At 54.7% G+C, this 16,282-nt stretch overlaps 1 protein-coding gene across 3 annotated transcripts in view; it reads left to right on the top strand.

Annotated features, from left to right (window-relative positions):
- The first annotated feature begins 1,296 nt into the window (after positions 1-1,296).
- Positions 1,297-16,282, top strand: part of LOC147102238 (kinesin-like protein KIF12) — a 47,695-nt gene continuing 32,709 nt past the window's right edge. For 2 of the 3 annotated variants that reach the window (XM_085964588.1, XM_085964589.1), the window contains exons 1-5: positions 1,297-1,376; positions 1,493-1,552; positions 3,880-3,958; positions 6,416-6,537; positions 8,824-8,899. In XM_085964588.1, coding sequence (XP_085820714.1) covers positions 1,360-1,376; positions 1,493-1,552; positions 3,880-3,958; positions 6,416-6,537; positions 8,824-8,899 — 354 coding nt within the window. In that variant the 5' untranslated portion in view covers positions 1,297-1,359. The remainder of the gene's footprint in view (positions 1,377-1,492; positions 1,553-3,879; positions 3,959-6,415; positions 6,538-8,823; positions 8,900-16,282) is intronic. The other variant, XM_085964587.1, reaches the window with a different exon arrangement.

Below are 16,282 nucleotides of genomic sequence, written 5' to 3'. Positions count from 1 at the left end.
CCCTGTCTGTGCCTTGTCTGGGCCCCCGTCTGTGTCCTTGTCTGAGCACCTGCCTGTGCCCTGTCTGATCCCCTGTCTGTACCCCTGTCTGGGCCCTGTCTGGACCCCTGTCTGTATCCTGTCTGCGCCCCTGTCTGTGCCTTGTCTGGGCCCCCGTCTGTGTCTTTGTCTGTGCACCTGTCTGTGCCCTGTCTGGGCCGCTGTCTGTACCCTGTCTATGCCCTGTCTGTGCCCCTTTCTGCACCCTGACTGTGCCCCTGTTTGTGCCCCTGCCTGTGCCTCTGTCTGTGCCCTGTCTGTGCCCTGTCTGTGCCTTGTCTGGGCCCCTGTCTGTGTCCTTGTCTGTGCACCTGTCTGTGCACCTGTCTGTGCCCTGTCTGGGCCTCTGTCTGTGCCCCTGTCTGTGCCCTGTCTGGGCCCATGTCTGTATCCTGTCTGTGCCCCTGTCTGTGTCTTGTCTGGGCCCCCGTCTGTGTCCTTGTCTGTGCACCTGTCTGTACCCTGTCTGTGCTCTGTCTGTGCCCCTGTCTGGGCCCTGTCTGTGACCCTGTCTGGGCCCCTGTCTGTATCCTGTCTGTGCCCCTGTCTGGGCCTTGTCTGGGCCCCCGTCTGTGTCCTTGTCTGTGCACCTGTCTGTGCCCTGTCTGAGCCCCTGTCTGTACCCTGTCTGTGCCCCTGTCTGTGCCTTGTCTGGGCCCCTGTCTGTGTCATTGTCTTTGCACCTGTCTGTGCCCTGTCTGGGCCCCTGTCTGTACCCTGTCTGTGCCCTGTCTGTGCCCCTTTCTGTACCCTGTCTGTGCCCCTGTTTGTGCCCCTGCCTGTGCCTCTGTCTGGGCCCTGTCTGGCCCCTGTCTGTATCCTGTCTGCGCCCCTGTCTGTGCCCCTTTCTGTGTCCTTGTATGTGCCCCTGTCTGTGCCCTGCTTATGCTCCTCTCTGTGCCCTGTCTGTGACACTGTCTGTGCCCTTGTCTGGGCCCCTGTCTGTGCCTCTTTGCCCTGTCTGTGCCCTGTCTGTGTCCCTTTCTGTGCCCCTGTCTGGGCCCCTGTCTGTGCCCGTCTGTACCCTGTCTGTGCCTTGTCTGGGCCTCTGTCTGTGTCCCTGTCTACACCCCTGTCTATACCATGTCTGCACCCCTGTCTGTAGCCTGTCTGTGTTCCTGTCTGTGCCCCTGTATGTACCCTGTCTGCACCCCTGTCTGGGCCCCTGTCTGTATCCCTGTCTGGGCCCCTTTCTGTAGCCCTGTCTGGGCCCCTGTCTGTACCCTGTCTGGGCCTCTCTGATTGCCCTGCCTATATCATGCCTTGCGGAACTCCCGCTGGCTGTTTGCGTAGTGGAATCGGCTGGTCTCACGCAGGCTCATGTCCGCTAACACCCGGTGAGAATGATCCAGGAATCCACATCTCACTCCCGGAAAATCCCCTCCGAACCTCTGTAAACTTTTATTTCTGGCTCCGAGTTTGGGTGACGCTGTTTTACTTTGTTTTCTCACAGGGAATCGGCGGAGAGCGGAGTTGCTGGGCTCCCGGAATCCAACATACTGGTCGCTGTCCGGTAAACAGGCACCTTACAACAAATGGAGAGAGAGAGAAAATCAGAGAGACAGACAGGGGGAGACAGACAGAGAGAGAGAGACAGGGGGAGACAGACAGAGAGAGAGAGACAGGGGGAGACAGACAGAGACAGGGGGAAGACAGACAGAGAGAGACAGGGAGAGACAGACAGAGACAGGGGGAAGACAGACAGAGGGAGAAACAGAGAGAGAGAGAGACGGGGAGACAGACAGACAGGGAGAGACAGACAGAGAGAGACAGACAGGGGAGACAGACCGAGAGACAGGGGAGACAGACAGAGAGACAGGGGGAGACAGACAGAGATAGGGGGAGACAGACAGAGAAAGACAGGGAGAGACAGGGGGGGACAGACAGAGAGAGACAGGAGGAGACAGAGAGAGACAGGGGGAGACAGACAGAGACAGAGGGAGACAGACGGAGAGAGACAGGGGGAGACAGACAGAGACGGGGAGACAGACAGGGGGGAGACAGACAGAGAGAGACAGGGGGGAGACAGACAGAGAGAGACAGGAGGAGACAGACAGAGTGACACAGACGCAAAGAAAGGCAGTCCTGATATTTCGTTACCTCGGTGTCCAATTCTGTTTGATAATCACTCCTGTGAAACACCTTGGGAGGTTTTATTACGTTAAAGGCGCTATATAAATACATATATATATATATATATAAATGCTGTTGTTGCGACACAGAGACAGAAAGCAGGAGAGAGACAAAAATAGAGAGAAATAGAGACAGACGGAGAGAGGCAACGATAAATAAATAGAGATACATGCGCAGATACAAAGACTGAGACAGCGAGAGAGACTGAAACAGAGATGGAGAGAGAGGTAGAAAGCAAGAGAGAGACCGAGAGAAACAAAGATTAAAATAGAGTCAGAGACAGGGAGATAGCAAGAGAGGCAAAGAGACATACACTGATACACAGGTAAAGAGAGGCAGAAACAAAGAGTGACAGACAGACCCAGACAGACAGACAAAGGGTACAAAGGCACCCAGTTGAGCTCCTTCGGTGTGTGGGGTACGGCGACTGTGAGGTTGCTGCATGTAGACAGATTAAATGGATTTTGTGGCATTATTTAAATTGTGGTGAGGTCCCTTCTCGGATTGATCAGAGGGGAGGTGGCAGTTTGCGTGGCCTTGAGCTCTGTCCGGAGTGCGGGATGGGCAGGGTGGGAGTGTGGTCTGGGTGGGGGGATGGGGTCAGAGAGCGGTCTGGGTGGGGGATGGATGGGGTCAGAGAGCGGTCTGGGTGGGGGATGGATGGGGTCAGAGAGTGGTCTGGGTGGGGAATGGACGGAGTCAGAAAGCAGTCTGGGTGGGGAATGGACGGAGTCAGAAAGCAGTCTGGGTGGGGAATGGACAGGGTCAGAGAGCAGTCTGGGTGGGGGATGGACAGGGTCAGAGAGCAGTCTGGGTGGGGGATGGACGGGGTCAGAGAGCAGTCTGGGTGGGGAATGGACAGGGTCAGAGAGCAGTCTGGGTGGGGGATGGATGGGGTCAGAGAGCGGTCTGGGTGGAGAATGGACAGGGTCAGAGAGCAGTCTGGGTGGGGGATGGACGGGGTCAGAGTGCGGTCTGGGTGGGGAATGGACGGGGTCAGAGAGCGGTCTGTGTGGGGAATGGACGAGGTCAGAGAGCGGTCTGTGTGGGGAATGGACGGGGTCAGAGAGTGGTCTGGGTGGGGAATGGACGGAGTCAGAAAGCAGTCTGGGTGGGGAATGGACGGAGTCAGAAAGCAGTCTGGGTGGGGAATGGACAGGGTCAGAGAGCAGTCTGGGTGGGGGATGGACAGGGTCAGAGAGCAGTCTGGGTGGGGGATGGACGGGGTCAGAGAGCAGTCTGGGTGGGGAATGGACAGGGTCAGAGAGCAGTCTGGGTGGGGGATGGATGGGGTCAGAGAGCGGTCTGGGTGGAGAATGGACAGGGTCAGAGAGCAGTCTGGGTGGGGGATGGACGGGGTCAGAGTGCGGTCTGGGTGGGGAATGGACGGGGTCAGAGAGCGGTCTGTGTGGGGAATGGACGAGGTCAGAGAGCGGTCTGTGTGGGGAATGGACGGGGTCAGAGTGCGGTCTGGGTGGGGGATGGACGGGGTCAGAGTGCGGTCTGGGTGGGGGATGGACGGGGTCATTGGGCGAGGACCGGTTCAGTCTCTGCTTGATACCCCATGGTGCCAGTCACAGATGGTCAACAATCTCTTGGCCAAGAAGCTGGTCTTTAGACCCTGTGGCCCAGCAGGAGTCATAACCTGCTGGAGATGTGAGGAGAGAACAGGAAACAAATCGACTAACTTTCCCTTTGGTTTAACAGGGTGCGACCTCTGAACCATTTAGAGCTCAAGCGAGGAAGTCGGTCAGTGGTCCAATGTCCAGGACCGGACACTGTGCTGGTGAGTCAGAGGGTGGAGGGCAGGGAACAGCAACTGTACAGGATGGGAGTCTGATACTGACCGGTGATTGTCCCAGGTTGGGGTCTGACACTGACCGGTGATTGTCCCGGGCTGGGGTCTGACACTGACCGGTGATTGTCCTGGGCTGGGGTCTGACACTGACCGGTGATTGTCCCGGGCTGGGCTCTGACACTGACCGGTGATTGTCCCGGGCTGGGGTCTGACACTGACCGGTGATTGTCCCGGGCTGGGGTCTGATACTGACCGGTGATTGTCCCAGGCTGGGGTCTGACACTGACCGGTGATTGTCCCGGGCTGGGGTCTGATATTGACCGGTGATTATCCCAGGCTGGGGTCTGATATTGACCGGTGATTATCCCAGGCTGGGGTCTGATACTAACCGGTGATTGTCCCGGGCTGGGGTCTGATATTGACCGGTGATTGTCCCAGGCTGGGGTCTGACACTGACCGGTGATTGTCCCAGGCTGGGGTCTGATACTGACCGGTGATTATCCCAGGCTGGGGTCTGATATTGACCAGTGATTGTCCCAGGCTGGGGTCTGACACTGACCGGTGATTGTCCTGGGCTGGGGTCTGATACTGACCGGTGATTGTCCCGGGCTGGGGTCTGACACTGGCCGGTGATTTTCCCGGGCTGGGGTCTGGCACTGACCGGTGATTGTCCCGGGCTGGGGTCTGACACTGACCGTGATTGTCCCGGGCTGGGGTCTGATATTGACCGGTGATTATCCCAGGCTGGGGTCTGATATTGACCGGTGGTTATCCCAGGCTGGGGTCTGATACTGACCGGTGTTGTCCTGGGCTGGGGTCTGATACTGACCGGTGATTGTCCCAGGCTGGGGTCTGATATTGACCGGTGATTGTCCTGGGCTGGTGTCTGATATTGACCGGTGATTGTCCTGGGCTGGGGTCTGATACTGACCGGTGATTGTCCTGGGCTGGTGTCTGATACTGACCGGTGATTGTCCTGGGCTGGGGTCTGATACTGACCGGTGATTCTCCTGGGCTGGTGTCTGATATTGACCGGTGATTATCCCAGGCTGGGGTCTGATATTGACCGGTGATTGTCCCGGGCTGGGGTCTGGCACTGACCGGTGATTGTCCTGGGCTGGGGTTTGATATTGACCGGTGATTGTCCCGGGCTGGGGTCTGACACTGACCGGTGATTGTCCCGGGCTGAGGTCTGATATTGACCAGTGATTATCCCAGGCTGGGGTCTGATATTGACCGGTGATTGTCCCGGGCTGGGGTCTGACACTGACCGGTGATTGTCCTGGGCTGGGGTCTGATACTGACCGGTGATTGTCCTGGGCTGGTGTCTGATATTGACCAGTGATTATCCCAGGCTGGGGTCTGATATTGACCGGTGATTGTCCCGGGCTGGGGTCTGACACTGACTGGTGATTGTCCTGGGCTGGGGTCTGATATTGACCGGTGATTGTCCTGGGCTGGGGTCTGATATTGACCGGTGATTGTCCCGGGCTGGGGTCTGACACTGACCGGTGATTGTCCTGGGCTGGGTTCTGACACTGACCATTGATTGTCCTGGGCTGGGGTCTGGCACTGACCAGTGATTGTCCTGGGCTGGGGTCTGATACTGACCGGTGATAGTCCTGAGCTGGGGTCTGGCACTGACCGGTGATTGTCCTCGGCTGGGGTCTGACACTGACCGGTGATAGTCCTGGGCTGGGGTCTGACACTGACCGGTAATTGTCCCGGGCTGGGGTCTGACACTGACCGGTGATTGTCCCAGGCTGGGGTCTGATATTGACCGGTGATTGTCCCGGGCTGGGGTCTGATATTGACCGGTAATTGTCCCGGGCTGGGGTCTGACACTGACTGGTGATTGTCCCGGGCTGGAGTCTGACACTGACCGGTGATTGTCCCGGGCTGGGGTCTGACACTGACTGGTGATTGTCCTGGGCTGGGGTCTGACACTGACCGGTGATTGTCCTGGGCTGGGGTCTGACACTGACCGGTGATTGTCCTGGGCTGGGGTCTGACACTGACCGGTGATTGTCTCGGGCTGGGGTCTGACACTGACCGGTGATTGTCCCGGGCTGGGGTCTGACACTGACTGGTGACTGTCCCAGGCTGGGGTCTGACACTGACTGGTGACTGTCCCAGGCTGGGGTCTGACACTGACCGGTGATTGTCCCGGGCTGGGGTCTGACACTGACTGGTGACTGTCCCAGGCTGGGGTCTGACACTGACCGGTGATTGTCCTGGGCTGGGGTCTGATATTGACCGGTGATTGTCCTGGGCTGGGGTCTGTTACTGACCAGTGATTGTCCTGGGCTGGGGTTTGATACTGACCGGTGATTGTCCTGGGCTGGGGTCTGACACTGACCAGTGATTGTCCTGGGCTGGGCTCTCTGTGTCTCTCCTCCCCCTACCCCTCTCAGTGACCCTAAACAAGACTCTTTTTATTTTCAGGTTAACTCTGGTGTCAGAGACAGAATCTTCTCGTTTAGCTCAACCTTTGACCCGGGGGCGACGCAGCAGGATGTCTTTGACGGCTGCTCCGTGCGGCAGCTGATCAGCCTGGCGTTGGAGGGGTAACTGGGCGTCACTCACTGGGGGATGGGGGTAACGGGGCATATTCACTGGGTGGTGGAGGGGTAACGGAGCGTATTCATTGGGGGGTAACAGGGTGTATTCATTTGGGGGTTAATGGGGTGTATTCATGGGGGGTGGGGGTAACAGGGCATATTCATTGGGGGGGTAACGGGGCATATTCATTGGGGGGGTAACGGGGCGTATTCATTGGGGGGGTGGAGGAGTAATGGGGCATATTCATTGGGGGGTGGAGGAGTAATGGGGCATATTCATTGGGGGGGTAACGGGGCATATTCATTGGGGGGGTAACGGGGCGTATTCATTGGGGGGTGGAGGAGTAATGGGGCATATTCATTGGGGGGTGGAGGAGTAATGGGGCATATTCATTGGGGGGTGGAGGAGTAATGGGGCATATTCATTGGGGGGTGGAGGAGTAATGGGGCATATTCATTTGGGGCTTAATGGGGTGTATTCATGGGGGGTGGGGGTAACAGGGCATATTCATTGGGGGGGTAACGGGGCATATTCATTGGGGGGGTAATGGGGCGTATTCATTGGGGGGTGGAGGAGTAATGGGGCGTATTTATTGGGGGGGTGGAGGAGTAATGGGGCATATTCATTGGGGGGTGGAGGAGTAATGGGGCGTATTCATTGGGGGGTGGAGGAGTAATGGGGCATATTTATTGGGGGGGTGGAGGAGTAATGGGGCATATTTATTGGGGGGGTGGAGGAGTAATGGGGCGTATTTATTGGGGGGTGGAGGAGTAATGGGGCATATTTATTGGGGGGGTGGAGGAGTAATGGGGCGTATTTATTGGGGGGTGGAGGAGTAATGGGGCGTATTCATTGGGGGGGTGGAGGAGTAATGGGGCATATTTATTGGGGGGGTGGAGGAGTAATGGGGCGTATTTATTGGGGGGTGGAGGAGTAATGGGGCGTATTCATTGGGGGGGTGGAGGAGTAATGGGGCATATTTATTGGGGGGGTGGAGGAGTAATGGGGCATATTTATTGGGGGGTGGAGGAGTAATGGGGCGTATTCATTGGGGGGGTGGAGGAGTAATGGGGCATATTCATTGGGGGGGTGGAGGAGTAATGGGGCATATTTATTGGGGGGGTGGAGGAGTAATGGGGCGTATTCATTGGGGGGGTGGAGGAGTAATGGGGCATATTCATTGGGGGGTGGAGGAGTAATGGGGCATATTCATTGGGGGGGTGGAGGAGTAATGGGGCGTATTCATTGGGGGGGTGGAGGAGTAATGGGGCGTATTCATTGGGGGGTGGAGGAGTAATGGGGCATATTCATTGGGGGGGTAACGGGGCATATTCATTGGGGTGGAGGGGTAAGGGGGCGGTTACATTGGGGGGTGGGGGTAACGGGGTGTCATTCACTGGGGGGTAATGGGGTGCCACTCAATGGGGGATCCAGGTAATGGGGTGTCATTCACTGGAGGGGATAACGGGGTGTCACTCAATGGGGGGGTAATGGGGTGTCACTCACTGGGGGGTAATGGGGTGTCACTCACTGGGGGGTAATGGGGTGTCACTCACTGGGGATCCAGGCACGGAGAGTTTCTCACTATGGGGCCCTATTTGCTCACACTGAGTGCAAACGCCGGCATGGACTGGTTGGGTCAAATGGCCTGTCTCTGGGCTGTAACTTCTATGAAGGTCGAGCTGCGATGCTGCCTGAAGCCAAATATCCAACCTGAAAAATGGCAGCTTGAGGGTGGGCTGTCAGTGAAACACAATGCTCCAGTCAAGGACCCTCCCTCCAGTGAGGAGGTGACTCCCAGTCCCACTCCCAGTCCCAGTCCTGGTGTGGAGATGCCGGAGTTGGACGGGGTGGACAAATGTAAGAAGTCACACAACACCAGGTTATAGTCCAACAGCTTTATTTGAAATCACAAGCTTTCGGAGCGCTGTAACTCGCTGTAACGCGGAGTCCCAGTCCTCACTGCGGACTGAGGCCATTCGACCTTCTCATTCCGGAATGTGGATTCTGTGCGGCAATGAGTTACACTGCAGGCTTTTCAAAAACAACCCTGGGGGTCAAGACCAGGATAAGTATCAGTTAAACAACACACTGTCTAACAGAGAGAACCTGCTCGGGGGGAATTATCGCCAGTCTTGTACAAAGGGATTTTTTGAAGCCTTTCGACGATCAGACCATTAACGGTCTAACCTTGAGCTGCGGAGGAATGCTGCAAATGACCCTGTCTGAATGCTTTCTCACCCTACCCCCTCCCAAGTGCCCCCAGGTGAAGTGCGCCCTCTCTTTCGCAGGTATGCTTGCACCGTGTTTGCTTTTGGACAGACAGGATCTGGAAAAACCTTCACAATCGGAGGTCCAGCCACACTGGTGAGTATTGTTCCGCTTTGTAAATCATTGACTGACGGCTGTCATAGTCCAGTGCAGACTGGCAGGGGCAGCAAGATTCCGATTAAACACATTACTCACCTCACTACTCCACCAGGGAGAGAAACACAGCGGCTTAACCCGTCGGTGCCTACAAGTGCACCGAGTACATTGTAGTATCATTATCCCCCCTCCCTCCTCCATCTCTGACAAAAGGAAAGGGGGGTGGGGGGTGGGAGAGAGTCAACACCTTCAGGTGAGGTGGGAGCCCTGATTTCAGAAATCTGAATGACAACCAAAAACTCCCATTCCTACTGGGAGAGGAGAGAAGCTGTGTAACGCTGGCGGCGCACTATGTTGCAGCTTGCCATGAACAGAGGGACAACCAGTAAGCTAAGAAAAAAAATATATATAAACAATGCGAATGTATATTTATACACTCAGGGATATACCTGTTTATACACTGTATGAATAGAACTGCGTTTATGTGCTGAACCATAAATGTATTTTGATGCTTTGGCAACATAAGATGTAACTTATCATGCCAATAAAGCGATTTAAATTGAAATTGAAATTGAAATTGAGTCAACACCTTCAGGGGAGGGGAGAGAGTCAGCACCTTCAGGGGAGGGGGGAGAGAGTCAGCACCATTCAGGGGAGGGGAGAGAGAGTCAGCACCTTCAGGGGAGGGGGGACAGAGTCAGCACCTTCAGGGGAGGGGGGAGAGAGTCAACACCTTCAGGGGAGGGGAGAGAGTCAGGGGAGGGGAGAGAGTCAGCACCTTCAGGGGAGGGGGAGAGAGTCAGCGCCTTCAGGGGAGGGGGAGAGAGTCAGCGCCTTCAGGGGAGGGGGGAGAGAGTCAGCACCTTCAGGGGAGGGGGGAGAGAGTCAGCACCTTCAGGGGAGGGGGGAGAGAGTCAGCACCTTCAGGGGAGGGGGGAGAGAGTCAGCACCTTCAGGGGAGGGGGGAGAGAGTCAGCACCTTCAGGGGAGGGGGGAGAGAGTCAGCACCTTCAGGGGAAGGGAGAGAGAGTCAGCACCTTCAGGGGAAGGGAGAGAGTCAGCACCTTCAGGGGAGGGGGAGAGAGTCAGCACCTTCAGGGGAGGGAGGAGAGAGTCAGCACCTTCAGGGGAGGGGGAGAGAAAAACAGAAACATTAAAAATAATAAAGCTATTGTAATGGAATCTTCACAAATGCAGTTACTGTGCGGGACTGTCCTGTGTTTCTCACTCTGTGGGACAGTCCTGTGTTTCTCACTGTGCGGGACTGTCCTGTGTTTCTCATTGTGTGGGACTGTCCTGTGTTTCTCACTGTGCGGGACTGTCCTGTGTTTCTCACTGTGCAGGACTGTCCTGTGCTTCTCACTGTGCAGGACTGTCCTGTGTTTCTCGCTGTGCGGGACTGCCGTTTTTCTCACTCTGTGGGACTGCCCTGTGTTTCTCACTCTGTGGGACTGTCCTGTGTTTCTCACACTGTGCGGGACTGTCCTGTGTTTCTCACATTGTGTGGGACTGTCCTGTGTTTCTCACTGTGCGGAACTGTCCTGTGTTTCTCACTCTGCGGGACTGCCCTGTGTTTCTCACTCTGTGTGGGACTGTCCTGTGTGTCTCACCCTGTGTGGGACTGTACTGTGTTTCTCACTCTGTGGGACAGTCCTGTGTTTCTCACTCTGTGTAGGACTGTCCTGTGTTTCTCACTCTGTGTTGGACTGACCTGTGTTTCTCACTCTGTATGGGACTGTCCTGTGTTTGTCACTGTGCGGGACTGTCCTGTGTTTCTCACTGTGTGGGACTGTCCTGTGTTTCTCACTCTGCGGGGCTGCCCTGTGTTTCTCATTGTGCAGGACTGTCCTGTGCTTCTCACTGTGCGGGACTGTCCTGTGTTTCTCACTGTGCGGGACTGTCCTGTGTTTCTCATTGTGTGGGACTGTCCTGTGTTTCTCACTGTGCGGGACTGTCCTGTGCTTCTCACTGTGTGGGACTGTCCTGTGTTTCTCACTGTGCGGGACTGCCCTGTTTTTCTCACTCTGTGGGACTGCCCTGTGTTTCTCACTCTGTGGGATTGTCCTGTGTTTCTCACTCTGTGGGACTGTCCTGTGTTTCTCACACTGTGCGGGACTGTCCTGTGTTTCTCACTCTGTGGGACTGTCCTGTGTTTCTCACTCTGCGGGACTGCCCTGTGTTTCTCACTCTGTGTGGGACTGTCCTGTGTTTCTCACCCTGTGTGGGACTGTCCTGTGTTTCTCACTCCATGTGGGACTGTCCTGTGTTTCTCACTGTGCGGGACAGTCCTGTGTTTCTCAGTCCATGTGGGACTGTCCTGTGTTTCTCACTCTGTGTTGGACTGTCCTGTGTTTCTCACTCTGTGTGGGACTGTCCTGTGTTTCTCACTGTGCGGGACTGTCCTGTGTTTCTCACTGTGCGGGACTGTCCTGTGTTTCTCACTGTGCGGGACTGTCCTGTGTTTCTCACTCTGCGGGGCTGCCCTGTGTTTCTCATTGTGCAGGACTGTCCTGTGCTTCTCACTGTGCGGGACTGTCCTGTGTCTCGCACTGTGCGGGACTGTCCTGTGTTTTTCATTGTGTGGGACAGTCCTGTGTTTCTCACTGTGCGGGACTGTCCTGTGTTTCTCACTGTGCGGGACTGTCCTGTGCTTCTCACTGTGCGGGACTGTCCTGTGTTATTCACTGTGCGGGACTGCCCTGTTTTCCTCACTCTGTGGGACTGTCCTGTGTTTCTCACTCTGCGGGACTGCCCTGTGTTTCTCACTCTGTGTGGGACTGCCTTGTGTTTCTCACTCTGTGGGACTGTCCTGTGTTTCTCACACTGTGCGGGACTGTCCTGTGTTTCTCACACTGTGTGGGACTGTCCAGTGTTTCTCACTCTGTGGGACTGTCCTGTGTTTCTCACTCTGCGGGACTGTCCTGTGTTTCTCACTCTGTGTGGGACTGTCCTGTGTTTCTCACCCTGTGTGGGACTGTCCTGCGTTTCTCACTCCATGTGGGACTGTCCTGTGTTTCTCACTGTGCGGGACTGTCCTATGTTTCTCACTGTGCGGAACTGACCTATGTTTCTCACTGTGCGGAACTGACCTGTGTTTCTCACTGTGTGGGACAGTCCTTTGTTTCTCACAATGCGTGACTGTCCTGTGTTTCTCACTGTGCAGGACTGTCCTGTGTTTCTCACTCTGCGGGACTAATCTGTGTTTCTCACTCTCTGGGACTGTCCTGTGTTTCTCAATCTGCAGGACTGTCCTGTGTTTCTCACTGTGCGGGACTGTCCTGTGTTTCTCACTGTGCGGGACTGTCCGGTGTTTCTCACTGTGTGGGACTGTCCTGTGTTTCTCACTCTGTGGGACTGTCCTGTGTTTCTCACCCTGTGCGGGACTGTCCTGTGTTTCTCACTGTGTGGGACTGTCCTGTGTTCCTCACTGTGTGGAACTGCCCTATGTTTCTCACTGTGCGGAACTGACCTGCGTTTCTCACTGTGTGGGACTGCCCTGTGTTTCTCACTCTGCGGGACTGTCCTGTGTTTCTCACCCTGGGCGGGACTGTCCTGTGTTTCTCATCCTGTGCGGGACTGTCCTGTGTTTCTCACTCTGCGGGACTGTCCTGTGTTTCTCACTGTGCGGGACTGTCCTGTGTTTCTCACTGTGTGGGACTGCCCTGTGTTTCTCACTCTGCGGGACTGTCCTGTGTTTCTCACCCTGGGCGGGACTGTCCTGTGTTTCTCATCCTGTGCGGGACTGTCTTGTGTTTTTCACTGTGTGGGACTGTCCTGTGTTTCTCACTCTGTGGGACTGTCCTATGTTTCTCACTGTGTGTGGCTGTCCTGTGTTTCCCACCCTGTGTGGGACTGTCCTGTGCTTCTCACCCTGTGTGGGACTGTCCTGTGTTTCTCACTCTGTGAGACTGTCCTGTGTTTCTCACTGTGTGGGACTGTCCTGTGTTTCTCACTCTGCGGGACTGTCCTGTGTTTCTCACTCTGTGGGACTCTCCTGTGTTTCTCACTCTGTGAGACTGTCCTGTGTTTCTCACTGTGTGGGACTGTCCTGTGTTGCTCACTCTGTGGGACTGTCCTGTGTTTCTCACTCTGTGGGACTGTCCTGTGTTTATCACACTGTGCTGGACTGTCCTGTGTTTCTCACACTGTGCAGGACAGTCCTGTGTTTCTCACTGTATGGGACTGACCTGTGTTTCTCACTCTGCGAGACTGTCCTGTGTTTCACACTCTGTGGGACTGTCCTGTGTTTCTCACACTGTGTGGGACAGTCCTGTGTTTCTCACTCTGCAGGACTGTCCTGTGTTTCTCACCCTGTGTGGGACTGTCCTGTGTTTCTCACTCTGTGGGACTGTCCTGTGTTTCTCACTGTGCAGGACTGTCCTGTGTTTCTCACTCTGTGGGACTGACCTGTGTTTCTCACTCTGTAGGACTGTCCTGTGTTTCTCACTGTGTGGAACTGACCTATGTTTCTCACTGTGCGGAACTGACCTGCGTTTCTCACTGTGTGGGACAGTCCTGTGTTTCTCACTCTGCGGGACTGTCCTATGTTTCTCACTGTGCGGGACTGTCCTGTGTTTCTCACTCTGCGGGACTGTCCTGTGTTTCTCACTCTCTGGGACTGTCCTGTGTTTCTCACTGTGTGGGACTGTCCTGTGTTTCTCACCCTGTGTGGGATTGTCCCCTGTTTCTCACTGTGCAGGACTGTCCTATGTTTCTCACTGTGCGAGACTGTCCTGTGTTTCTCACTGTGCGGGACTGTCCAGTGTTTCTCATTGTGCGGGACTGTCCTGTGTTTCTCCCTCTGTGGGACTGTCCTGTGTTTCTCACTGTGTAGGACTGTCCTGTGTTTCTCACTGTGTGGGACTGTCCTGTGTTTCTCACCCTGTGCGGGACTGTCCTGTGCTTCTCACTGTGTGGGACTGCCCTGTGTTTCTCACTCTGTGGGACTGTCCTGTGTTTCTCACTGTGTGGGACTGTCCTGTGATTCTCACCCTGTGCGGGACTGTCCTGTGTTTCTCACTGTGTGGGACTGCCCTGTGTTTCTCACTCTGTGGGGCAGTCCTGTGTTTCTCACTGTGTGGGACTGTCCTGTGTTTCTCACCCCGTGTGGGACTGTCCTGTGTTTCTCACTGTGTGGGACTGTCCTGTGTTTCTCACTGTGTGGGACTGTCCTGTGTTTCTCACTCTGTGGGACTGTCCTGTGTTTCTCACTGTGTGGGACTGTCCTGTGTTTCTCACTCTGTGGGACTGTCCTGTGTTTCTCACTCTGCGGGACTGTCCTGTGTTTCTCACTCTCTGGGACTGTCCTGTGTTTCTCACTGTGCGGGACTGTCCTGTGTTTCTCACTCAGTGGGACTGTCCTGTGTTTCTCACTCTGTGGGACTGTCCTGTGTTTCTCACTGTGTGGGACTGTCCTGTGTTTCCCACCCTGTGTGGGACTGTCCTCTGTTCCTCACTGTGCAGGATTGTCCTATGTTTCTCACTGTACGAGACTGTCCTGTGTTTCTCACTGTGCGGGACTGTCCAGTGTTTCTCACTGTGCGGGACTGTCCTGTGTTTCTCACTGTGTGGGACTGTCCTGTGTTTCTCACTGTGTGGGACTGTCCTGTGTTTCTCACCCTGTGCGGGACTGTCCTGTGTTTCTCACTGTGCGGGACTGTCCTGTGTTTCTCACTGTGTGGGACTGCCCTGTGTTTCTCACTCTGTGGGACTGTCCTGTGTTTCTCACTGTGTGGGACTGTCCTGTGTTTCTCACTCTGTGCGGGACTGTCCTGTGTTTTTCACTGTGTGGGGCTGTCCTGTGTTTCTCACTGTGTGGGACTGTCCTGTGTTTCTCACTGTGTCGGACTGTCCTGTGTTTCTCACTCTGTGGGACTGTCCTGTGTTTCTCACTGTGTGGGACTGTCCTGTGTTTCTCACTGTGTGGGACTATCCTGTGTTTCTCACTCTGTGGGACTGTCCTGTGTTTCTCACTCTGTGGGACATAGAAACGTAGAAGATAGGAGCAGGAGTAGGCCATTCAGCCCTTCGAGCCTGCTCCGCCATTCAATGTGATCATGGCTGATCATCCAAATTCAGTACCCAGTCTCTGCCTTCTCCCCATATCCCTTGATCCCTTTAGCCTCAAGAAATATATCCAACTCTTTCTTGAATATATTTAATGAACTAGCCTCCACTGCCCTCTGTGGCAGAGAATTCCACAGGTTCACCACTCTCTGGGTGAAGAAATTCTTCATCATTTCAGTCCTAAATGGCTTACCCCTTATCCTTAGACTATGACCCCTGGTTCTGGACTCCCCGGCCATCAGAAACATCCTTCCTGCATCTAGTCTGTCCAGACCTGACAGAATTTTATAGGTTTCGATGAGATCCCCTCTCAATCTTCTAAACTCCAGTGAGTATAAGCCCAATCGACACAATCTCTCCTCATACGTCATTCCTGCCATCCCAGGTATCAGCCTGGTGAATCTTCGCTGCACTCCCTCCATGGCAAGAACGTCCTTCCTCAGGTAAGGTGACCAAAACTGCACACAATACTCAAGGTGCGGTCTCACCAAGGCCCTGTACAACTGTAGCAAGACATCCTTGTTCCTGTACTCGAACCCTCTTGCTACGAAAGCCAACATACCATTTGCCTTCTTAACCGCCTGCTGCACCTGCATGCTTACCTTCAGCGACTGGTGCACAAGAACACCCAGGTCTCTTTGCACTTCCCCTTCTCCCAATCTATTGCCATTCAAATAATAATCTGCCTTTCTGTTATTGCCACCAAAGTGGATAACCTCACATTTATCCACATTATAGTGCATTTGCCATGTTTCTGCCCAATCACCCAACCTGTCCAAATCGTACTGGAGTTTCCCGACATCCTCCTCGCAGCTTACCCTCCCGCCCAGCTTTGTGTCGTCTGCAAATTTGGAGATATTACATCCAATTCCCTCGTCCAGATCATTAATATATATTGTGAACAGGGTGGGGTCCTAGGACCGATCCTTGCAGTACCCCACTACTCACTGCCTGCCACTCGGAAAACGACCCGTTTATTCCAACTCGTTGCTTTCTGTCCGCCAACCAGTTCTCTATCCAAGTCAATACCTTGCCCCCAATGCCATGTGCCTTAATTTTGCACATTAATCTCTTATGTGGGACCTTATCGAAAGCCTTCTGAAAGTCCAAATACACCCCATCCACTGGTTCTCCCTTATCTATTTTACCAGTTACATCCTCACTCTGTCCTGTGTTTCTCACCCTGGGCAGGACTGTCCTGTGTTTCTCATCCTGTGCGGGACTGTTTTGTGTTTATCACTGTGTGGGACTGACCTGTGTTTCTCACTCTGCGAGACTGTCCTGTGTTTCACACTCTGTGGGACTCTCCTGTGTTTC

Source organism: Somniosus microcephalus, chromosome 22, assembly GCF_052327205.1.
Source record: "Somniosus microcephalus isolate GS21.2 chromosome 22, FLI_Smic_1.0, whole genome shotgun sequence".
Classification (NCBI taxonomy): Eukaryota; Metazoa; Chordata; class Chondrichthyes; order Squaliformes; family Somniosidae; genus Somniosus; species Somniosus microcephalus.
The sequence above is the reverse complement of the archived record's forward strand: the minus strand, read 5'-3'. Positions and strand labels throughout refer to the sequence as shown.